Source organism: Mobula birostris, chromosome 13 (genome assembly GCF_030028105.1).
Source record: "Mobula birostris isolate sMobBir1 chromosome 13, sMobBir1.hap1, whole genome shotgun sequence".
NCBI classification, from domain to species: Eukaryota; Metazoa; Chordata; class Chondrichthyes; order Myliobatiformes; family Myliobatidae; genus Mobula; species Mobula birostris.
The window spans coordinates 20578880-20596619 of record NC_092382.1 but is presented as its reverse complement, the minus strand read 5'-3'; the positions used below and the strand labels follow the sequence as shown (position 1 = coordinate 20596619).

The 17740-nt window shown below is 45.6% G+C and overlaps 3 protein-coding genes across 3 annotated transcripts in view; 2 read left to right on the top strand and 1 right to left on the bottom strand.

Annotated features, from left to right (window-relative positions):
• The window catches only part of LOC140207837 (uncharacterized), a 268940-nt gene that overhangs the window by 119997 nt on the left and 131203 nt on the right, over nucleotides 1-17740 (top strand). The gene's annotated exons all lie outside the window — the stretch shown is intronic.
• Nucleotides 15214-17740, top strand: part of LOC140208522 (NACHT, LRR and PYD domains-containing protein 3-like) — a 28042-nt gene continuing 25515 nt past the window's right edge. The window contains 5 exon segments of the mRNA XM_072277262.1: nucleotides 15214-15229; nucleotides 15232-15342; nucleotides 16198-16364; nucleotides 17282-17453; nucleotides 17554-17604. Coding sequence (XP_072133363.1) covers nucleotides 15214-15229; nucleotides 15232-15342; nucleotides 16198-16364; nucleotides 17282-17453; nucleotides 17554-17604 — 517 coding nt within the window.
• The window catches only part of LOC140208537 (uncharacterized), a 55041-nt gene continuing 54786 nt past the window's right edge, over nucleotides 17486-17740 (bottom strand). The window contains exon 4 of the transcript XR_011888814.1: nucleotides 17486-17597. The gene's annotated coding sequence lies outside the window, so the exon portion shown is untranslated. The remainder of the gene's footprint in view (nucleotides 17598-17740) is intronic.

Below are 17740 nucleotides of genomic sequence, written 5' to 3'. Positions count from 1 at the left end.
CCCTAATTAGACAAATACTCTTCGTTACCTTCCCTGCCGACGACGTGCGACTTACCGGTCTGTAGTGTCCAGGATTATCCCTGATTTCCTTCCTGAACAAAGGAGCAACATTAGCTTCTCACCAGTCCTCCAGGACCTCGCCTGTGGCTATGGAGGATACAAAGATATTGCTCAAGGCCCTAGCAGTCTCTTCACTTTCCTATCAATTACCTGGGGGTATATTCTATCAGGTATGAGGGAGTTATCCAACTTATTGCTATTTAAGTTACCCAGCATTGCCTCCTCCTATACTTCCAAATGTCTCAGCATTTTAATACTCTTGCCAATGATCTCCATATCCTCCACGTCCTTCTCTTTGTTAAATATTGATTAAACGAACTCATTATGGACCTCAGCCACATCCTTCACACCCAAGCAAGTGTTCCCCCCACGCCTCCCCACCAGCCACTTTAGCCTTGTGTGGTCCCACTTCCTCCTTGTTATCCTCTTCTCCTGATGTATGTACACAATTCCTTGGGATTCTCTTTAATCCTACTAACCAAAGACTTTTCGTGGCTTCTCCTGGCTTTCTTAACTCCCCTCCTAAGTTCTTTTCTGGCTTCTTTATAATCCTGCAAGTCCCCGTTTGATGCTAGCTTCCTCAGTTTTATCTACTTTTCCTGTTTATTCTGCACTACATTCATGATCTCCCTCGACATCCACGGTTCTCTTACCTTGCTATCCTTGTCCTTCCTTCTGACTGGAACATACCTGTCCTGTACTCTGTGTAGTTAGACTTCAAACACACTCCACATGTCCGGTATTGACTTGCCCAAAAACAACTGATTCTACTTAACTCTCTCTAATTCCTGCACGACGCTCTGGTAATGTAACCTGCTCCGCTTTAATAGTCTTTCACAAGCTCCATGCTTGTCCTTATCTGTAGCTATCGTAAAACTTCAGCAGTTGTGGCAACTGTGTTGTCTGAAAGATAGGTCAGCCGGCCAGGTTCATTGCCCAACGCCAGATAGAGTACAGCTTCTGCTCTTGTTGGACAATATACATATTAATTTCAGAAACCCACCCGAATGTCCCATCTAAACCACTTGCACTAACAAGTTGCCAGCTTATATTCCTTTTATTGCTATGATATAGGTGATCATGGTCTTTCTATGATAATGAGTGTTCGGCAATTTTTGCAACAGGAGTGCTTTACCATTGTCTTCTCCCAGACAATATCTTTACAAGACAGATGACACCGATCATTGTCAATACTCTTCTGTGATTGCGTACTACAAACAAATTTACTGGATGCACCTCAAGACAGGGTTAAAACAACCACTGGAATTTAAGTTTTCCCATTACAGATGGGCTGAGAACTCAGTATTCATCTTCGTCATAATGAAACTCAGAGCATGTGAGGTTGTTCCTGATTTCCTAAATTCAGTTAGTTCTGCTGAGACACTTCCTCGATCACCAGGGTAACAGCCCGCCAGAGCTGCAAAGAGTGTTAAACGTTTCTGTCACTCTCTGGTCACTGCCCCTCAGCAGAGAGACAGCGTTTTCTGGAGGTGGTGTTGAGGCGGGGATGTGTTGGGCATTTACTGTATGGAATATTGTATATGATGCCTGTGTTGGAATGAAGAGTTAAATACTGAATGCGGAGATTGCATTTATGCAAAACTCTTCAGGATGCCACAAACATCTTGAATTCAGTCAATATTTGTCCATCAAAAACCAAAAAAAAAAACTGTACTGAGTTTCTGGTGACTTATTTTCAATTTTACATTAAAAGCATTTTGTTATTGTTTCACTATGGAAATGTCGCACGAAATGCGCTGCTCCAGATCCCACTCGGCAATAACATAATGAACAAATGTGCCAAACTTACCTGCTGGAGACAAATTAAAATATATTCCCACCTGCTGGTGAGCACAGCCCAGGATCCCCGCCCAGTTAACGCATCACCAGGTTCCAGTGCTGTTATGGGATGGAGGGGAGTGTTAATTTTAGAACTGAGAATAGCCAAGATGCTGCAGCATATTACCGACAGGAAAGAGTCCCGGGAATGTTGGTGCTTGGGCTATAATCCTGTGATGGGACTTCAGAAATGCGGAACTGGCAGTGTTTGGGCTTTGTCTTTGGCCTAGGTTTGTGTTTCTGCAGATGAGGCTGGATGTTCCTCCTTCTGCAATGAAGCAGAGTTTCCAGTCAGGTGGGTGGAGATTGGTTGTAAGGCATGAGCTGTAACGAGTGTTTGAACATACTCTGTGCTGTAGTAGAATTAACTTAAATTAAGTGTTCTACACAAGTCCATGTCCCAGGAAACTTAAATCATTCCACTGTAAAACCTGGATTGTTTCCGCAGAGTGGTGCAGGCTGGGGTGAGACTCGATAGAGGTTTATAAGATTATGAAAAGCATAGCTAAAGTAGATAGACAATATCTTTCCCCCAGGGTTGAAATGTCTAATGCCGGACGGCATGCATTTAAATTAGTTGGGGTATTTTCAAAGGAGATGTGAGGGGCAAGTTTTTTTTCCCCATAGAGAGTGGAGTGGCTGGAATATGCAGCCTGGGGGGTGGTAGAGGCAGATATATTGGGGACTTGTAAGAGGTGTTTAGATTGGCTCGTGAATGTCAGGGAAATGGAAGGATTGTAGGCATTGTGCAGGCAGAAAGAATTATTTCAGTTGGATATTTGATTACTAATTTAATTGGTTCGGCACAACACTTGGGCCGAAGGGCCTGTTCCTGAGCTGTGCTGCTCTATGTTCTGTGTCTGTTGCCGAGAGGTTTCGGGGTAAAGGAGTGAGTGGGAACAGCAGGTCAGCCGGAGCCCAGTGTGGGGAATGTGAGATCACCCACTTCAGTAGGAGAAACAGTAACACTGAATGTGGTTTAAATGGTGAGGGACTGAGGTGCAGTAGGTAGGAAAGGAAGTCAAAGATACATTGAATATATTGCAAAAGTTATTGGGTATACGTTGGCCCATCTCTGACACTTCATCCCTTTTCCTGATCTCCCTGTCTCCATCTCTGGAGACGGATTGTCAACCAACATCTTCTATAAACCTCCTGATTCCCATGATAATCTCGACCATACCTCTTCCCAACTTAGCACCTGCAAAATGCTCTTCCCGTTCCTCAGTTTCAATGCTTCCGCTGCATCTGTTCCAGGGTGTGGCTGTCCTCCCTCCGCTATTGATGCTTTCTTCTGCTGCATCAACTCCATTTCCCGTACATCAGTTCTCATCCCATCTTCCTACAGCCGTCCTAGTGATAGAATTCCCCTTGTCCTTACCTACCGCTCTTTAAGCCTCTGCATCCTCCACCATCTCCAGAGATCTTACAACTAAACTTATTTTAACCTTCCTCGCTGCAACCCCGACCTCTTCCTTCAACAGGGATCACTCCCTCCACATTTCTCTTGTCCATTCATCCCTCCTCACTAATCTGCCTCCAGCCACTTATCCCTACAAATGGCCTGAGTGCTACACTTACCGGTACACCTCCTCCCTCACCTCCATTCAGACACAAAACAGGCCTTCCAGGTGAGGCAACACTTCACCTGCGAATCTGCTGGGATCATCTATTGTGTCCCGTGCTCCCGATGCGGTCTCATTTGCATTGGTGAGACCCGCCATAAATTGGGAGACCGTTTTGTCGAGCATCTCTGTATCATGTCCCACAAGGGGGACTTTGCAGTGATCAAACATTTTAATTCTGATTCCCATTCCGACGTCTCGATCAATGGCCTGCTCTTGTGCCAAGATGAGACCGTCCTCAGGGCGGAGGAGCAACACCTTATATTCAGTCTGTGTATCCTCCAACCTGATTGAATTCTCCTTCCAGTAAACAAACTCCCCCACCCCCACCCCCGCAACACACTTCTCTATTCCCCACTCTGAACTTTCATTTCTGCTCACGAGCCGATGACTTCCTGCTGGGTCCCCTCCTTCCCTTTCTCCTATTGATAACACTCCTATTATTTTATCTCCAGCCCTTGACCTGCCCATCACCTGACGTCACCTGTCACCCTCCAGCTGGCCTCTTTCTCCTCCCCGACCTTTTCATTCAGATATCTTACACCCCCCCAACCCCAGTAATGAAAAATGCTCGTTGTCCAAAAAGGCTCGTGGTCTGCCTGTTGTGCTGAGTTCCTCCAGCATTTTGTGTGTGTTGCTTTCGATTTTCAGCATTTACAAGCTTCCATCGTGTTTAAGTATGGTAATTACCGTAACAATTATTTGGGATTTGTTGAGATTGTACCTGGAATATGGTGTAAAATCCCGCTCCCCACACTAACACGGGTCACACAGACCAAAGAACAAACTGCCGGAGGAACTCAGTGGGTCGGGCAGCATCTGTGGAGGGAAATGGACCGTCAACATTTCGGGCCGAGACCCTCCCTCTGGACTGAGAGTGGACGGGAAATAGTCCGAGAAAAGAGGTGAGGGGTGGGGATGGGGCAAGAGCTGGGGAGTGAGAGGTGGATCCAGGTGAGGGGGAGGTGGGAAGGTGGAAATAGTGACGGGGTGGGAGGTGAGTGGTTGGGGCAACACGGGGCTGCAGAAGATGGAATTTAATTCCATGGAGCATTTTCTTCACAGTCAGAGGGTGTTTGTTTTAGAGATTCACCAGACTGATTCTTGGAAGACGATGAAGGATAAGTGACCGCCCTCACATAAAACACAGGGCAGCCGATGTGTGGAGACCGAAGGGATCGAGGAAATGAGGATCAAGCAGAAAAATGTGGCTGAGATGGGAGAGCAGTCGCCATCTTGTTTGATGGTTCGAGGGGCTGAATGGCCACCTCCTGCTGTTTCATACTTGATGTTTCAGTTTTCCTGTCCTGTGAGGCCTGAGGAATGTGGATAGAAATTAGTGTTTATAAACATAGAAGTGATTTGAATAAAACCTGCACAATTCATGTTCGGGCCTGAATTGTGTGTCATACTGGATAAGATACCTCATGCAAGGCTTATTGAGAAAGTAAGGAGGCATGGGATCCAAGGGGACATTGCTTTGTGGATCCAGAGCTGGCTTGCCCACAGAAGGCAAAGAGTGGTTGTAGATGGGTCATATTCTGCATGGAGGTCGGTGGCCCGTGGTGTGCCTCAGGGATCTGTTCTGGGACCCTTACTCTTTGTGATTTTTATAAATGACCTGGATGAGGAAATGGTGGGATGGGTTAGTAAGTTTGCTGATGACACAAAGGTTGGAGGTGTTGTGGATAGTGTGGAGGGCTGTCAGAAGTTACAGCGGGACATTGATAGGATGCAAAACTGGGCTGAGAAGTGGCAAATGGAATTCAACCCAGATAAGTGTGAGGTGGTTCATTTTGGTAGGTCAAATATGATAGCAGAGTATAGCATTAATGGTAAGACTCTTGGCAGTGTGGAGGATCAGAGGGATCTTGGGGTCGAGTCCACAGGACACTCAAAAAGGTTGGTCAGGTTGACATTTTGGTTAAGAAAGCATACTGTGTGTTGGTCTTCATCAATTGTGGAATTGAACTTAGAACCCGAGAGGTAATGTTGCGGTTATATAGAACCCTGGTCAAACCCCACTTAGGGGTTCTGGTCGCCTCACTACAGGACGGATGTGGAAGCCATAGAAAGGGTGCAGAGAAGATCTACAAGTATGTTGCCTGGATTGGGGAGCATGCCTTATCAAAATAGGCTGAGTGAACTCGACCTTTTCTCCTTGCAGCGACAGAGAAACTATAGAAACCATAGAAAAACTACAGCACAGAAACAGGCCTTTTGCCCCTTCTTGGCTGTGCCGAACCACTTTCTGCCTAGTCCCACTGACCTGCACACGGACCATATCCCTCCATACACCTCCCATCCATGTATCTGTCCAATTTATTCTTAAATGTTAAAAAAGAACCCACATTTACCACTTTGTCTGGCAGCTCATTCCATACTCCCACCACTCTCAGTGTGAAGAAGCCCCCCCCCCAATATTCCCTTTAAACTTTTCCCCCCTCACCCTTAACCTATGTCCTCTGTTTTTTTTCTCCCCCTTGCCTCAGTGGAAAAAGCCTGCTTGCATTCACTCTGTCTATACCCATCATAATTTTATATACCTCTATCAAATCTCCCCTCATTCTTCTACTCTCCAGGGAATAAAGTCCTAACCTATTCACCTTACTTTGTAACTGAGTTTCTCAAGTCCCGGCAACATCCTTGTAAACCTTTTCTGTACTCTTTCAAACGTATTAATATTATTCCTTTAATTTGGTAACCAAAACTGAACACAATACTCCAGATTCGGCATCACCAATGCCTTATACAACCTCATCATAACATTCAAGCTCTTATACTCAATACTTTGATTAATAAAGGCCAATGTACCAAAAGCTCTCTTTACAACTCTATGACCTGTGACACCACTTTTAGGGAAATTTGTATCTGTATTCCCATATCCCTCTGCACTCCTCAGTGCCTTACCATTTACCCTGTATATTCTACCTTTGTTTGTCCTTTCAAAGTGCAATACCTCACACTTGTCTGTATTAATTTCCATCTGCCATTTTTCAGCCCATTTTTCCAGCTGGTCCAAGTCCCTCTGCAGGCTCTGAAAACCTTCCTCACTGTCTACTACACCTCCAATCTTTGTATCATCAGCAAATTTGCTGATCCAATTTATCACCTTATCATCCAGATCATTGATATAGATGACAAATAACAATGGACCCAGCACTGATCCCTGTGGCACACAACTGGTCGAAGGCCTCCACTCAGAGAAGCAATTCTCTACCACCACTCTTTGGCTTTTTCCATTGAGCCAATGTCTAATCCAAATTTACCACCTCTCCATGTATACCTAGCAACTGAATTATCCCAACTAACCTCCCATGTGGGACCTTGTCAAAGGCCTTACTGACGTCCATGTAGACAATATCCACTGCCTTCCCTTCATCAACTTTCCTGGTAACCTCCTCGAAAAACTCCAACAGATTGGTCAAACATGACCTACCACGCACAAAGCCGTGTTGACTCTCCCTAATAAGCCCCTGTCTATCCAAATGCTTGTAGATTCTGTCTCTTAGTACTCCCTCCAATAACTTACCCACTACCGACGTCAAACATACCGGCCTATAATTTCCAGGATTAATTTTCGATCCTTTTTAAAACAACGGAACAACATGAGCCACTCTCCAATCCTCCGGTACCTCACCCGTAGACACTGACATTTTAAATATATCTGCCAGGGTCCCTGCAATTTCAACACTAGTCTCCTTCAAGGTCCGAGGGAATACCCTGTCAGGTCCTGGGGATTTATCCACTTTAATTTCCCTCAAGACAGCAAGCACCTCCTCCTTTTCGATCTGTACAGTTTCCATGATCTCACTACTTGTTTCCCTTAATTCCACAGACTTCATGCCAGTTCCCTTAGTAAATACAGACGCAAAAAAAACGTTTAAGATCTCCCCCATTTCTTTTGGTTCCGCACATAGCCAACCACTCTGATCTTCAAGAGGACCAATTTTATCCCTTACAATCGTTTTACTCTTAACATACCTGTAAAAGTTCTTTGAATTATCCTTCACTTTGACTGCCAAGGCAACCTCATGTCTTCTTTAAGCCCTCCTGATTTCCCTCTTACGTATTTTCTTGCACTTTCTATACTCCTCAAGCACCTTATTTACTCCCAGTTTCCTATACATGTCATACAACTCTTTCTTCTTCTTTATCAGAGTTGAAATATCCCTTGAGAACGAAGGGTCCTTATTCCTATTCACTTTGCCTTTAATCCTGACAGGAACATACAAGCTCTGCACTCTCAAAATTTCTCCTTTGAATGCTTCCCACTTATCGATCACAATCTTGCCAGAGAACAACCTGTCCCAATCCACGTTTTACGATCTTTCTCATTTCTTCAAATTTGGCCTTCTTCCAGTTTAGAACCTCAACCCTAGGACCAGATCTATCCTTGTCCATGATCAAGTTGAAACTAATGGTGTTGTGATGACTGGTACCAAAATGCTACCCTACACAGACTTCCATCACTTGTCCCAACTCGTTTCCTAACAGGAGATCCAATATTGCAACCCCTCTAGTTGGTCCCTCTATATATTGGTTTCGAAAACTTTCCTGAACGCATTTTACAAACGCTAAACCATCTAAACCCCTAACAGTATGGGAGTCCCAATCAATATATGGAAAATTAAAATCCCCTACCACCACAACTTTATGTTTCCTGCAGTTGCCTGCTATCTCTCTGCAGATTTGTTCATCCAATTCTCGCTGACTATTGGGTGGTCTATAATACAAGCCCACTAATGTGGCCATACCTTTCCTGTTTCTCAGCTCCACCCATAAGGACTCAGGAGACAAGCCCTCTAATCTGTCCTGCCTGAGCACTGCTGTAACATTTTCTCTGACAGGCAATGCTACCCCCGCCCCCCACCTTTCATTCTTCTGCCTCTATCACATCTGAAACATGGGAACACTGGAATATTAAGCTGCCAGTCCTGCCCCTCCTGTAGCCAAGTTTCACTAATTGCTATAATGTCATAATTCCACGTGTCAATCCACGCCCGCAACTCGTCTGCCTTCCCCGCAATACTCCTAGCATTGAAATATATACACCTCAGAAGATTTTTACCACCACTCACAACTTTTCTATTAGCGGATTTGCTTAAACCTTTAACATCATTTATTTTTACCCCAGCCTCACTGTCAGCTCTGACACTCTGGTTCCCATCCCCCTGCAAATCTAGTTTAAAGCCTCCCCAATAGCACTACTCCCTGAAAGGATATTGGTTCCCCTGTAGTTCAAGTGTAACCCGTCTCTCTTGTACAGGTCCTCAGAAGAGGTCCTAATGATCCTAAAATCTGAAACCCTGCCCCCTACACCAGTTCCTCAGCCACTTGTTCATCCTCCAGATCATCCTATTCCTACCCTCACTGGCACCTAGCACAGGTAACAATCCTGAGATTACCACCCTCGAGGTCCTGCTTTTCAACTTCCTACCAAGCTCTCTATACTCACTCTCCAGGACCTCCTCACTCATTGTTGCTATGTCATTGGTACCGATGTACACCACGACATCTGGCTGATCACCCTCCCATTTCAGAAAGTCATGCAATCGATCAGAGACATCCTTGACCTTGGCACCCGGGTGAGAGGATGAGATGTGACTTGATAGAGGTGTACAAGATGATGAGAGGCATTGATCGTCTGGATAGACAGAGGCTTTGTCCCAGGGCTGAAATGGCTAGCAGGAGAGGGCACAGTTTTAAGGTGCTTGGAAGCAGGTTCAGAGGAGATGTCAGGGGTAAGTTTTTTTTACACGGAAGGTGGTGAGTGCGTGGAATGGGCTGCCGGCGGCGGTGGTGGAGGCGGAAACGATATGGACTTTTAAGAGACTCCTGGATGGCTACATGGAGCTCAGAAAAATAGAGGGCTATAGGTAAGCCTAGGTAGTTCTAAGGTAGGGATATGTTCGGCACAGCTTTGTGGGCCGAAGGGCCTGTGTTGTTCTGTAGGTTTTCTATGTTTCTATGGGAATCGAACCCGTACTCTGAAAACCGGGGGCGTGGAGCGATGGGGACAGCAAAGGTTCTGAGGGAAAAATTAAAACTGTAGCTGGTGTAAAATGCGGCAGGTAGGTCGGGCAGCGTGTGATGGGCGAGAGTCCCTCCACCCGTCACGTGATCCCGTGTCTTGCTCCTATTTCAAACGCAGATCTGCGGCATCTGCGGGGTTTTCGCTTCAGAAGTCCCGCCCCGTTTCCGAGGCCCCGCCCCCGCCCTCACAGTCCCCGGATGGGCACTGGTTTTCTTTCCGTTCTCTGTTGAAGCGGATCGTCGGCTGGGAGCTGGGGGACGGTTCGCTGTCTGCGGGGCAAATAGAGCAAGTTCCCATCGGTGAGTATTGAGACCGGTCACTAGGGTGAACGAGACCGACAATTTCCCATCGGTGAGTACTGAAGCCGATTCCGGGTGGTGGAGGGGTGATCTGATGTTGGGCAGAGTCCTGTTAACTTCCTCGAACTGTCGGCCTCGTCCCGCTTCCTGGACATAACCTGCCTGGGTTCGTCCGTGATGTGGGACGTTCACACTGCACAGCCTGAGATGAGCCGCCGCTCAGACCCTGGGGTTCTGGTCCCAGGAGCGGATGAGGTGCTGATGCCGGGATTAAACCCATCCGGTGAGTTGTACTTGGGGAACTTTATCTGCATCACCAGGCTCGGATTCGGATCCCAACTTCACCTGAATCGATGCCAGGGGTCGATAATTGTTTTATACTGGAAGGGGCCGTTCGGCCTGTTGTGTTCTTGCAGACACGAGGGTTAAACAGAGGAATCGCACCCTCGGGACACTGATCCACGTGTATGAGTAGTTTCATCTTTCCCCGTTCAGACAGGACAGTGAGATCCGGATCTCTCACGTCCTCTCGGGGATGTGGGAAGTTTATTTCCATCTTCTTTCCATTGCAACGACTTGCCGAGATGCTGACAATGTTTCCAGATATCTGGCCCTATTAATGCGAGAATTAAGTCTTTTTTTCATTTATCTGGGTTTCTCGGAAATGTGTACACTCCCTCCAGAAGTTCCAAAGGAGCAACTCAGGCTGACTAACAGTTCCACGCGATTAAGTTAGGGAATCTTTATATTGTTTTACATGTACAGAGGTACAGTGAAAATCGTGTCTTCGGTATTATGCACATCGATCAATACGTTACAGTAGTACACTGAGTTAAAACGATACCAGGGTGTAACAAATCATGATGGTTACAGATAAACTGCAGTGCAAAGGTTCCACTTCTAATTGTCTCCAAACTAAGACACAGCGTCACTTGAGAGAACCATTGTGACAAAGTGGGAGCTGATGTTTCCTTCCACTTCAACAAAATGGCCCTTCTAGCTATCAATGTTTTTGAGAAAAGATGGGGTTCATTTGCTCGTTATTATCATTTGAGTTAATTGATAGATTTCCTCCACGATCTAATTGTAAATTTTGGTACTTTTTTTTGCTGGCGGTTTGATGTTCATCTTCAGAAGCTTTTTGTGTGACGCATGGCGCCGGGATTGAACACCTAATGGGGTTTCTTTCCCACTTCTCTCGCTTAGTAGGTTTTTTTCATTACCAAAATTTTTACAATCTTTAATGTTCTTTTTCTTGAGACATTGTAAGCGTTCTTTGATGTACTCGTATTAATTTTGGCTAATAGTAATAAACAGATTTTTTAAAAGAGAAAGTGCAGTGTGGGTAGATATGTGGTGCAAAGTCACATCGATTTAGACTGTGAGGTCAGGTCAATATGCTGGAGAACATTCAGTTCGCTTATAACAGCAGAATGGAAACTGTCCTTGAAACTGGTCGTATGTTTCTGTTCCATTTAATCTTCGACCCGATGGGAGGGTGAGAAGTGAGAATGTTCAGGGTTGTGGGGATCTTTCATTATGTTGGCTGTTTTACTGAGGCAGCGGGAAGTGTAGACTGAGTCCATGGAGGGGAGGTTGGTTTCTATGATGTGCTCAGCTGTGTCCACAGTTCTCTGCTATTTCATTCAGTTAAAGAAATAGCAGTAGATAGTAGCCGTATTAAGATGTGAGGTATGGGGATGGGATACTTTCTGCGGAGCATTGATACATATACTGAACTTCTTAGTCAAGTCAAGTTTATTGTCATTTCGACCATAAGCTGCTGGGACAGTACACAGTAAAAACGAAACAACGTTCCTCCAGGGCTATTGTTTGTTCTGGCTTTGTTATATTGGAATCTGTTATCTAGTAGTGTGTACTATTATTTCAGTATCTGTGTATTACTGGACGACCACCGGAGAGTGCACTTGATTCCTTCTCCCACCTGGTTCCATCTGCTCATTCCCTGCCCATCTGGTTGAACCTCTGTCCAGTCTGTATCCCAATGATATATATCAACCATCTTGTTCAATCTCAGTCCAGCCTGCGTCCCATTGCTGCAATGATATATTTCAGCAAACACTCTTCTAAATTTTGTCTTTATTGTGAAGATTTGTTTTACATCTTTTCCAGGATTAGGTTTTTGATAGCTGGAGCTACCAGAGGTTTAATTGAACACAGCATGTGGCAGGGTAAAAGCAGCCATTTCAATTTTAGTTTCCCAGTAACAAAATGGCTGCAGTGTTAATCTTTGTAATAATGGAGCTCACAGCATCTGATGTTGAGTTTGTTATTTCATTTTTCGGTTATTTTCGGTGAGCCACTTCCTCCGTTTCCAGGGTAATGGCCTGTCAGAGCTGCAGCAAGTGTTGTACTTTTTATCACTCTGTGGTCACCGCCTCTCAGCGTAGAGACAGTGGCCTCAGGAGCAAATGTAACAGAGTGACAGTGGGAGGAAAGGATGCTGTGAGCATTGACTGTATGGGATGTATTACACCAGGGTCAGAATGAACTCTGAAATAACGAACTGATTGGAGTTGGGTGGTATTTACATTTTAGCGCATTGCTGATATTTTGCAATCAGTTACCATCTGTGCATTAAAATGAGGAGGTGGAATAAAACTAGAGTTGCATGAAATTTGAAGTAAGAAGACGAAAATACTGGAAATGCCCAGCAGATCGACAGCTTCTTGAACAGTCCCAGTTTAGATATCGGGTCTTCCACCATTTCTCCTTTCACAGATGTAACCTGATGTACTGAGTTCCCATAATTTTCTACTTTATAATTTTACATTTTGTTCCTGCTACACTGAGGGGAAACATGGCAATATCCCACACAGCAATGACATTGTGACCAACGTGCTCAGTTTAGTTGCTGGAAACAAGCTGAAGTGTATCTGCATCCTCTGACAATGTACAGACCGGTGAACCAGCCTGACCACCGGCCCCGGCAGAGGGTCATTAGGTTCCAGTTCCATCTCAGTTTTTGAATCGGAAATGGGAGGAACATCACGGCAAATCGCTGGCACCAAAGCGGCTTTGTATTGGTTATAATATTGGGCTGGTGACTCTGGCAGTATACGGGCTTCAGTCCAGGTTGGTAATTCGACAGGTTGGAATTTCCTCAGTCTGCAGTGAAGGTGAAGTCTTGGGCGGTTAGACATTGGTTATGGGGAAATTGTCGTCTGCACCACCCAGTGGGACATCAAATCTGACAAGTATTCTGGAGATTTTTGAACAGCTAGCTATGAGGATTGATGAAATAGGGCAGTGATATTGTTCATCTGAACTTTGGAAAAGTCTGGAAGGAGGTCCCGCATGGCAGCTGATATGGAAGGATAGGTCACATGGGATTCATGGGGAGTTTGCAGATGGATTCACACCGGGATCGAGAACAAGAAGCAGAGGGTGATGATTGAAGATGGATTTAGCCAATGGAGGCCTGTGACGAGTGGGATGTGCCTGTCAGTGTCGAGACCTCGTTAATTTTATTCATGCCATTGATTTGTATATGAGTGTACATGGCACAGTTTGCAAGTTTGATACTAAATTCGGGCGTCTGGTTGATATTGCAACAGGTTACAATGAATTTCAAAGACATCTTGGTCAGTTCAGAAGACGGGCTGAGAAATGGCGAATGGTTTTCAACTTGAACAAGTGAGAGTTGGTGCTTTCGGACAGTCAGACCAGGGTGGGACCGGTATAGTGAATGGAGGGGCATGGAGTGTTGTGGAACAGATTGAGAAACGAAAACAAACATCATTAATACGCAACACAGACTCTAATGCAGATAGAGAACAGATACAATGGCTCCTACAGACAGGCTCAGCTCCGATACAGGGTCTTCCATCTGAAATATTAACATACTCTCTGTCTTGTCGAACAATTCTAGCGGTTTTGTTTTAATTATGTTAAAGATATTTTGGCAACTTGCTGTTTTGTATGTATAGCGTGTCTACATTGTCTTTAACAAGGTGCGATGTAACAGTCTGGTAATAGCAAGGTAAATGCTCAAAGAAATCTTGACCGGGGTTTAGGTGATAATATGGATCTTAAAATCCTGCTGGAGAAAATGTCATGATTCTGAACAAGATATCACGATGTTAACGCAGCAGGCCAGACAGCATCTCTAGGAAGAGGTATAGTCGACGTTTCGGGCCGAGGCCCTTCATCAGGACTAACTGAAAGAAGAGCTAGTAAGAAATTTGAAAGTGGGAGGGGGAGGGGGATATCGTAAATGATAGGAGAAGACAGGAGGGGGAGGGATGGAGCCAAGAGCTGGACAGTTGATTGGCAAAAGGGACATGAGATGATCATGGGACAGGAGGCCTAGGGAGAAAGAAAAGGGGGAAGGGGGGAACCAGAGGATGGGCAAGGGGTATAGTGAGAGGGATAGAGGGAGAAAAAGGAGAGAGAGAAAAAGAATGCGTGTGTATATAAGTAAATAACAGATGGGGTACAACGGGGAGGTACCCCTTCTCACTATACACCTTGCCTATCCTCCGGGTCACCCCCCACCTTTTCTTTCCCCCAGGCCTCCTGTCCCATGATCCCCTCATATCCCTTTTGCTAATCAACTGTCCAGCCATTCGCTCCATCCCTCCCCCTCCTGTCCTCTCCTATCATTTCGGATCTCCCCCTCCCCCTCCACTTTCAAATCTCTTACTCACTCTTCTTTCAGTTAGTCCTGACGAAGGGTCTCGGCCCGAAACGTCGATTGTACCTCTTCCTAGAGATGCTGCCTGGCCTGCTGCGTTCACCAGCAACTTTGATGTGTGTTGCTTGAATTTCCAGCATCTGCACATTGCCCCGTGTTTGCATGTCACGATGTTATGGGTGAGATTGCATTGTTCAGGATGTCAGAGTTTTTCTATGTAGACTCAGACCATATATTGCCATTGGTGTCATTACCAGGTGATGTTAAACTGAAATGAGACAGTGAGAATCAGGTGTGATTGAGATATCTGTATAATTCAGTGACGAGAGGAATAGATGTCCCATTGGTCAGCAGAAAGGTTTCAACCCACACTGCTGTAATATCTGTCCATTATTCACCACAGCGCCACCAGTGGTAGGAGGACCAAAGCAGTGGGCGCTGTCTGCTCAGCCTGCCTTGCCTTCCCATTGACACATCACTCCCAGTCCAGGGCACAAGACTGGTTCCTAAAAGGGAATTGTCTGCAATATAGCGTGTAGATACACCGGAAAGTCCCGGCACAGTGTACAATCCATGGAAATAGATGGGAGCAGGTGGATCAGGCTGTGTCAAGGCTTCAGTGGACAGGCCCAAGATGTTTGGCAGTGTTTGCCTCAGTTTAAAATCAAAACAGTGTTCCCCTTTACACTTGAATTAATGTTTGACCCTCCTGTTAATTTTGTTTTGTTATAGAGCAGCAAAAACTGATCACATCTGTCCTCAAAATGGCTCAAGGTGCGAGCAGGGGAGGAGTTCCAGTGACGTCAACATCGAGAAAGAACACAGGTACGTTGGTGAAGTATTTTAATTTATAAATATTGCTTAGACTTTGTGTCTGTGTTTAATTCAATATCAGCAATTCACAAATATTTGTGAAAGGACTGAGCGGAGGGATGACAGAGAGAGAATTAACATCTCAGGGGTAAGCACAGTCACACGTGCAAGGGGTACGTTTACTGTCTGTTCCTGCTCCTCTCGCAGATTGTGATTAAAGTAGCGAGTTACTCCAGAAGACATTCTGCAGATGCTGAAAGTTTTGGGCAACACAAAGAAACACAAAATATTGGCAGAACTCAGCAGGTCAGGCAGCATCCATGGAGGGGGATAAGCATTTGATGTTTTGGATCAGGACCACAAAGAATAGAAAGTAATGTGGCAATATCTAGAATTTCTGTCCCCTCATTTCCAGTCCGATGAAGGGCCTTGCCCGAAACGTTGATTGTTCATTCTCCTCCATAGAGGCTGCTTGACCTTTTGAGTACCTCCAGCATTTTGTGAGATATCCCAGAGACTTGCCGAGGAAGAGGTTGACCAGGCAGGCAGACAGTAAGCCAGAGCAAAGCGGTGGTGATGGGCAGTACCAGGAGAATGATGGTGATGGGTTATGATACTCTCAGGAATAAGCAGAGTCCTTTCCAAACAGAGAGGTATATTCCTGGGGAGACGAAAGAGCAGCCTTCAACAGATAGAACTATAACCCCTCCTATACCCCCCTCCCACCCCCGGCCTGTGCCCATTCCTCTCCCCACCCCCCGATATATATATTTCGGACTGTATTTGGTGACCTTTAGGTTCCAGAGAGAAAGTTGCTGCTCAATATGGGGTCAGTAATTTTTTAATTTTCCCCATTTTCATTCATAGGGCCGAGCTCAGTGATCACCGAGCTCCTGGCAGGCTGGAACGATTTCCAGCTGCTGCAGTTGACGGATTTCTACCGGGATAGGCTGGAGCAGGCGATGGAAGGAGGGGTGCACGGAGTGAGCCTGGCGTTAACGGCCGAGAATCAGTTCAGTGGAGAGGAACATCGGGTGAGTGGGAGGGAGAATGTGTTTGAATTTTCACACATCACAGGACTGATGGGTGTCTGAACTCTGACTCATCGGATATTAAATAGATAACATTAAAACTGGGATATAAATACTGTACATACAATCTCAAAGATGTGAATCTGAACCAGTGATAGAAAGGGATGAAAGTACTCCGCAGACTGGTGGGTAGATGCTCAATGTTCAGAGCGAGTTGAGCAGGTAACAGTTGTGTGGGCTTCCAGTATTAAATGGAAATATGATGGGAGGTTTCGGTTTGGGAAGACCGTGCAGCGTGACGACAGGATGTCAGTGAGAACCGGGACAGCCTCAGTGCTTGCCGCAGGAGCTGGACTGTGTTCTGTTCTGGGTGGAGATGATTGTGCTACAATCTGTAACTGCAAACAGTGTGGATCGGGGAATACTGTCATGTTTTAATGTGTAATCACTGAATAAACCTCCACTGGAAAAGGCAAAGGAAAGGCGTCAGGTGTCAGCCAGAAATCCTCTGTCATGTTGGACACTGGCGGACTGAGGAGATGAATTAGATCACCTTTTCTGCAACTTCTCTGCAACTGCTCACTGTTATAAAAACTCTCCTCTTTTCTTTTTTCATCTGCAATACTTATTTTCTGATTTCTGTTTCCATCGTCAAATCTGGTGAGGAATTATTTACGGATTTGGAGCCACGTCAATTAAGCGGTCACAGACCAGCCAGGATCTCATTGACTGGTGGACCAGGTTCACGGTGAATGTTCCTCCGTGTGCTCTGCACTCAGAATGTACAGTCCATGTCCAGACAGGATCAGCACCCGTCCGGGTGACTGCTCAGTGTGATCCCGTTACAGAACGCATCATTTACTTCTCATTCTCTGTGTGAATCTGTCAGTCCCCAATATGTTCACTGTTACTCTTCACAGAAAATCTCTGATCTCGCTGATAAGGGAGAGCGGGCGGACAGTTCTAAACTCCTCCTGAGCCTGGTGATGGAGAAAGGCTCCCGCGCCCGGAGGGTGATGTGGGAAACCTTTGTCAAAATGCGAATTGGTGTTCCAAAGTTGGACAAAATACTGAAAGAAATACAGGCACATGGTGAGATAATATCAGAGATAAATTTAATTTTGGATTCAAGCATTACATATTTATAATTTGAGGAACTGAAATGTGTCAAATTATTTTTAAATCCGGACAGGTTGTGTTCCGGTCCAGCGACCCGTCCCGGAGATTCCCAGAGAGCTGAAAGGTAAGTGAAGAAACCGCTGTTACCATCACTGGCTGATGTAGTGTGGGGTCATGTCGTTGTTGAGCCATGGGGATTTGATCAGGTAAATGTTCCACCGTGACACAGCGCACAGAGAGACACATGGAAAAATGTTTTC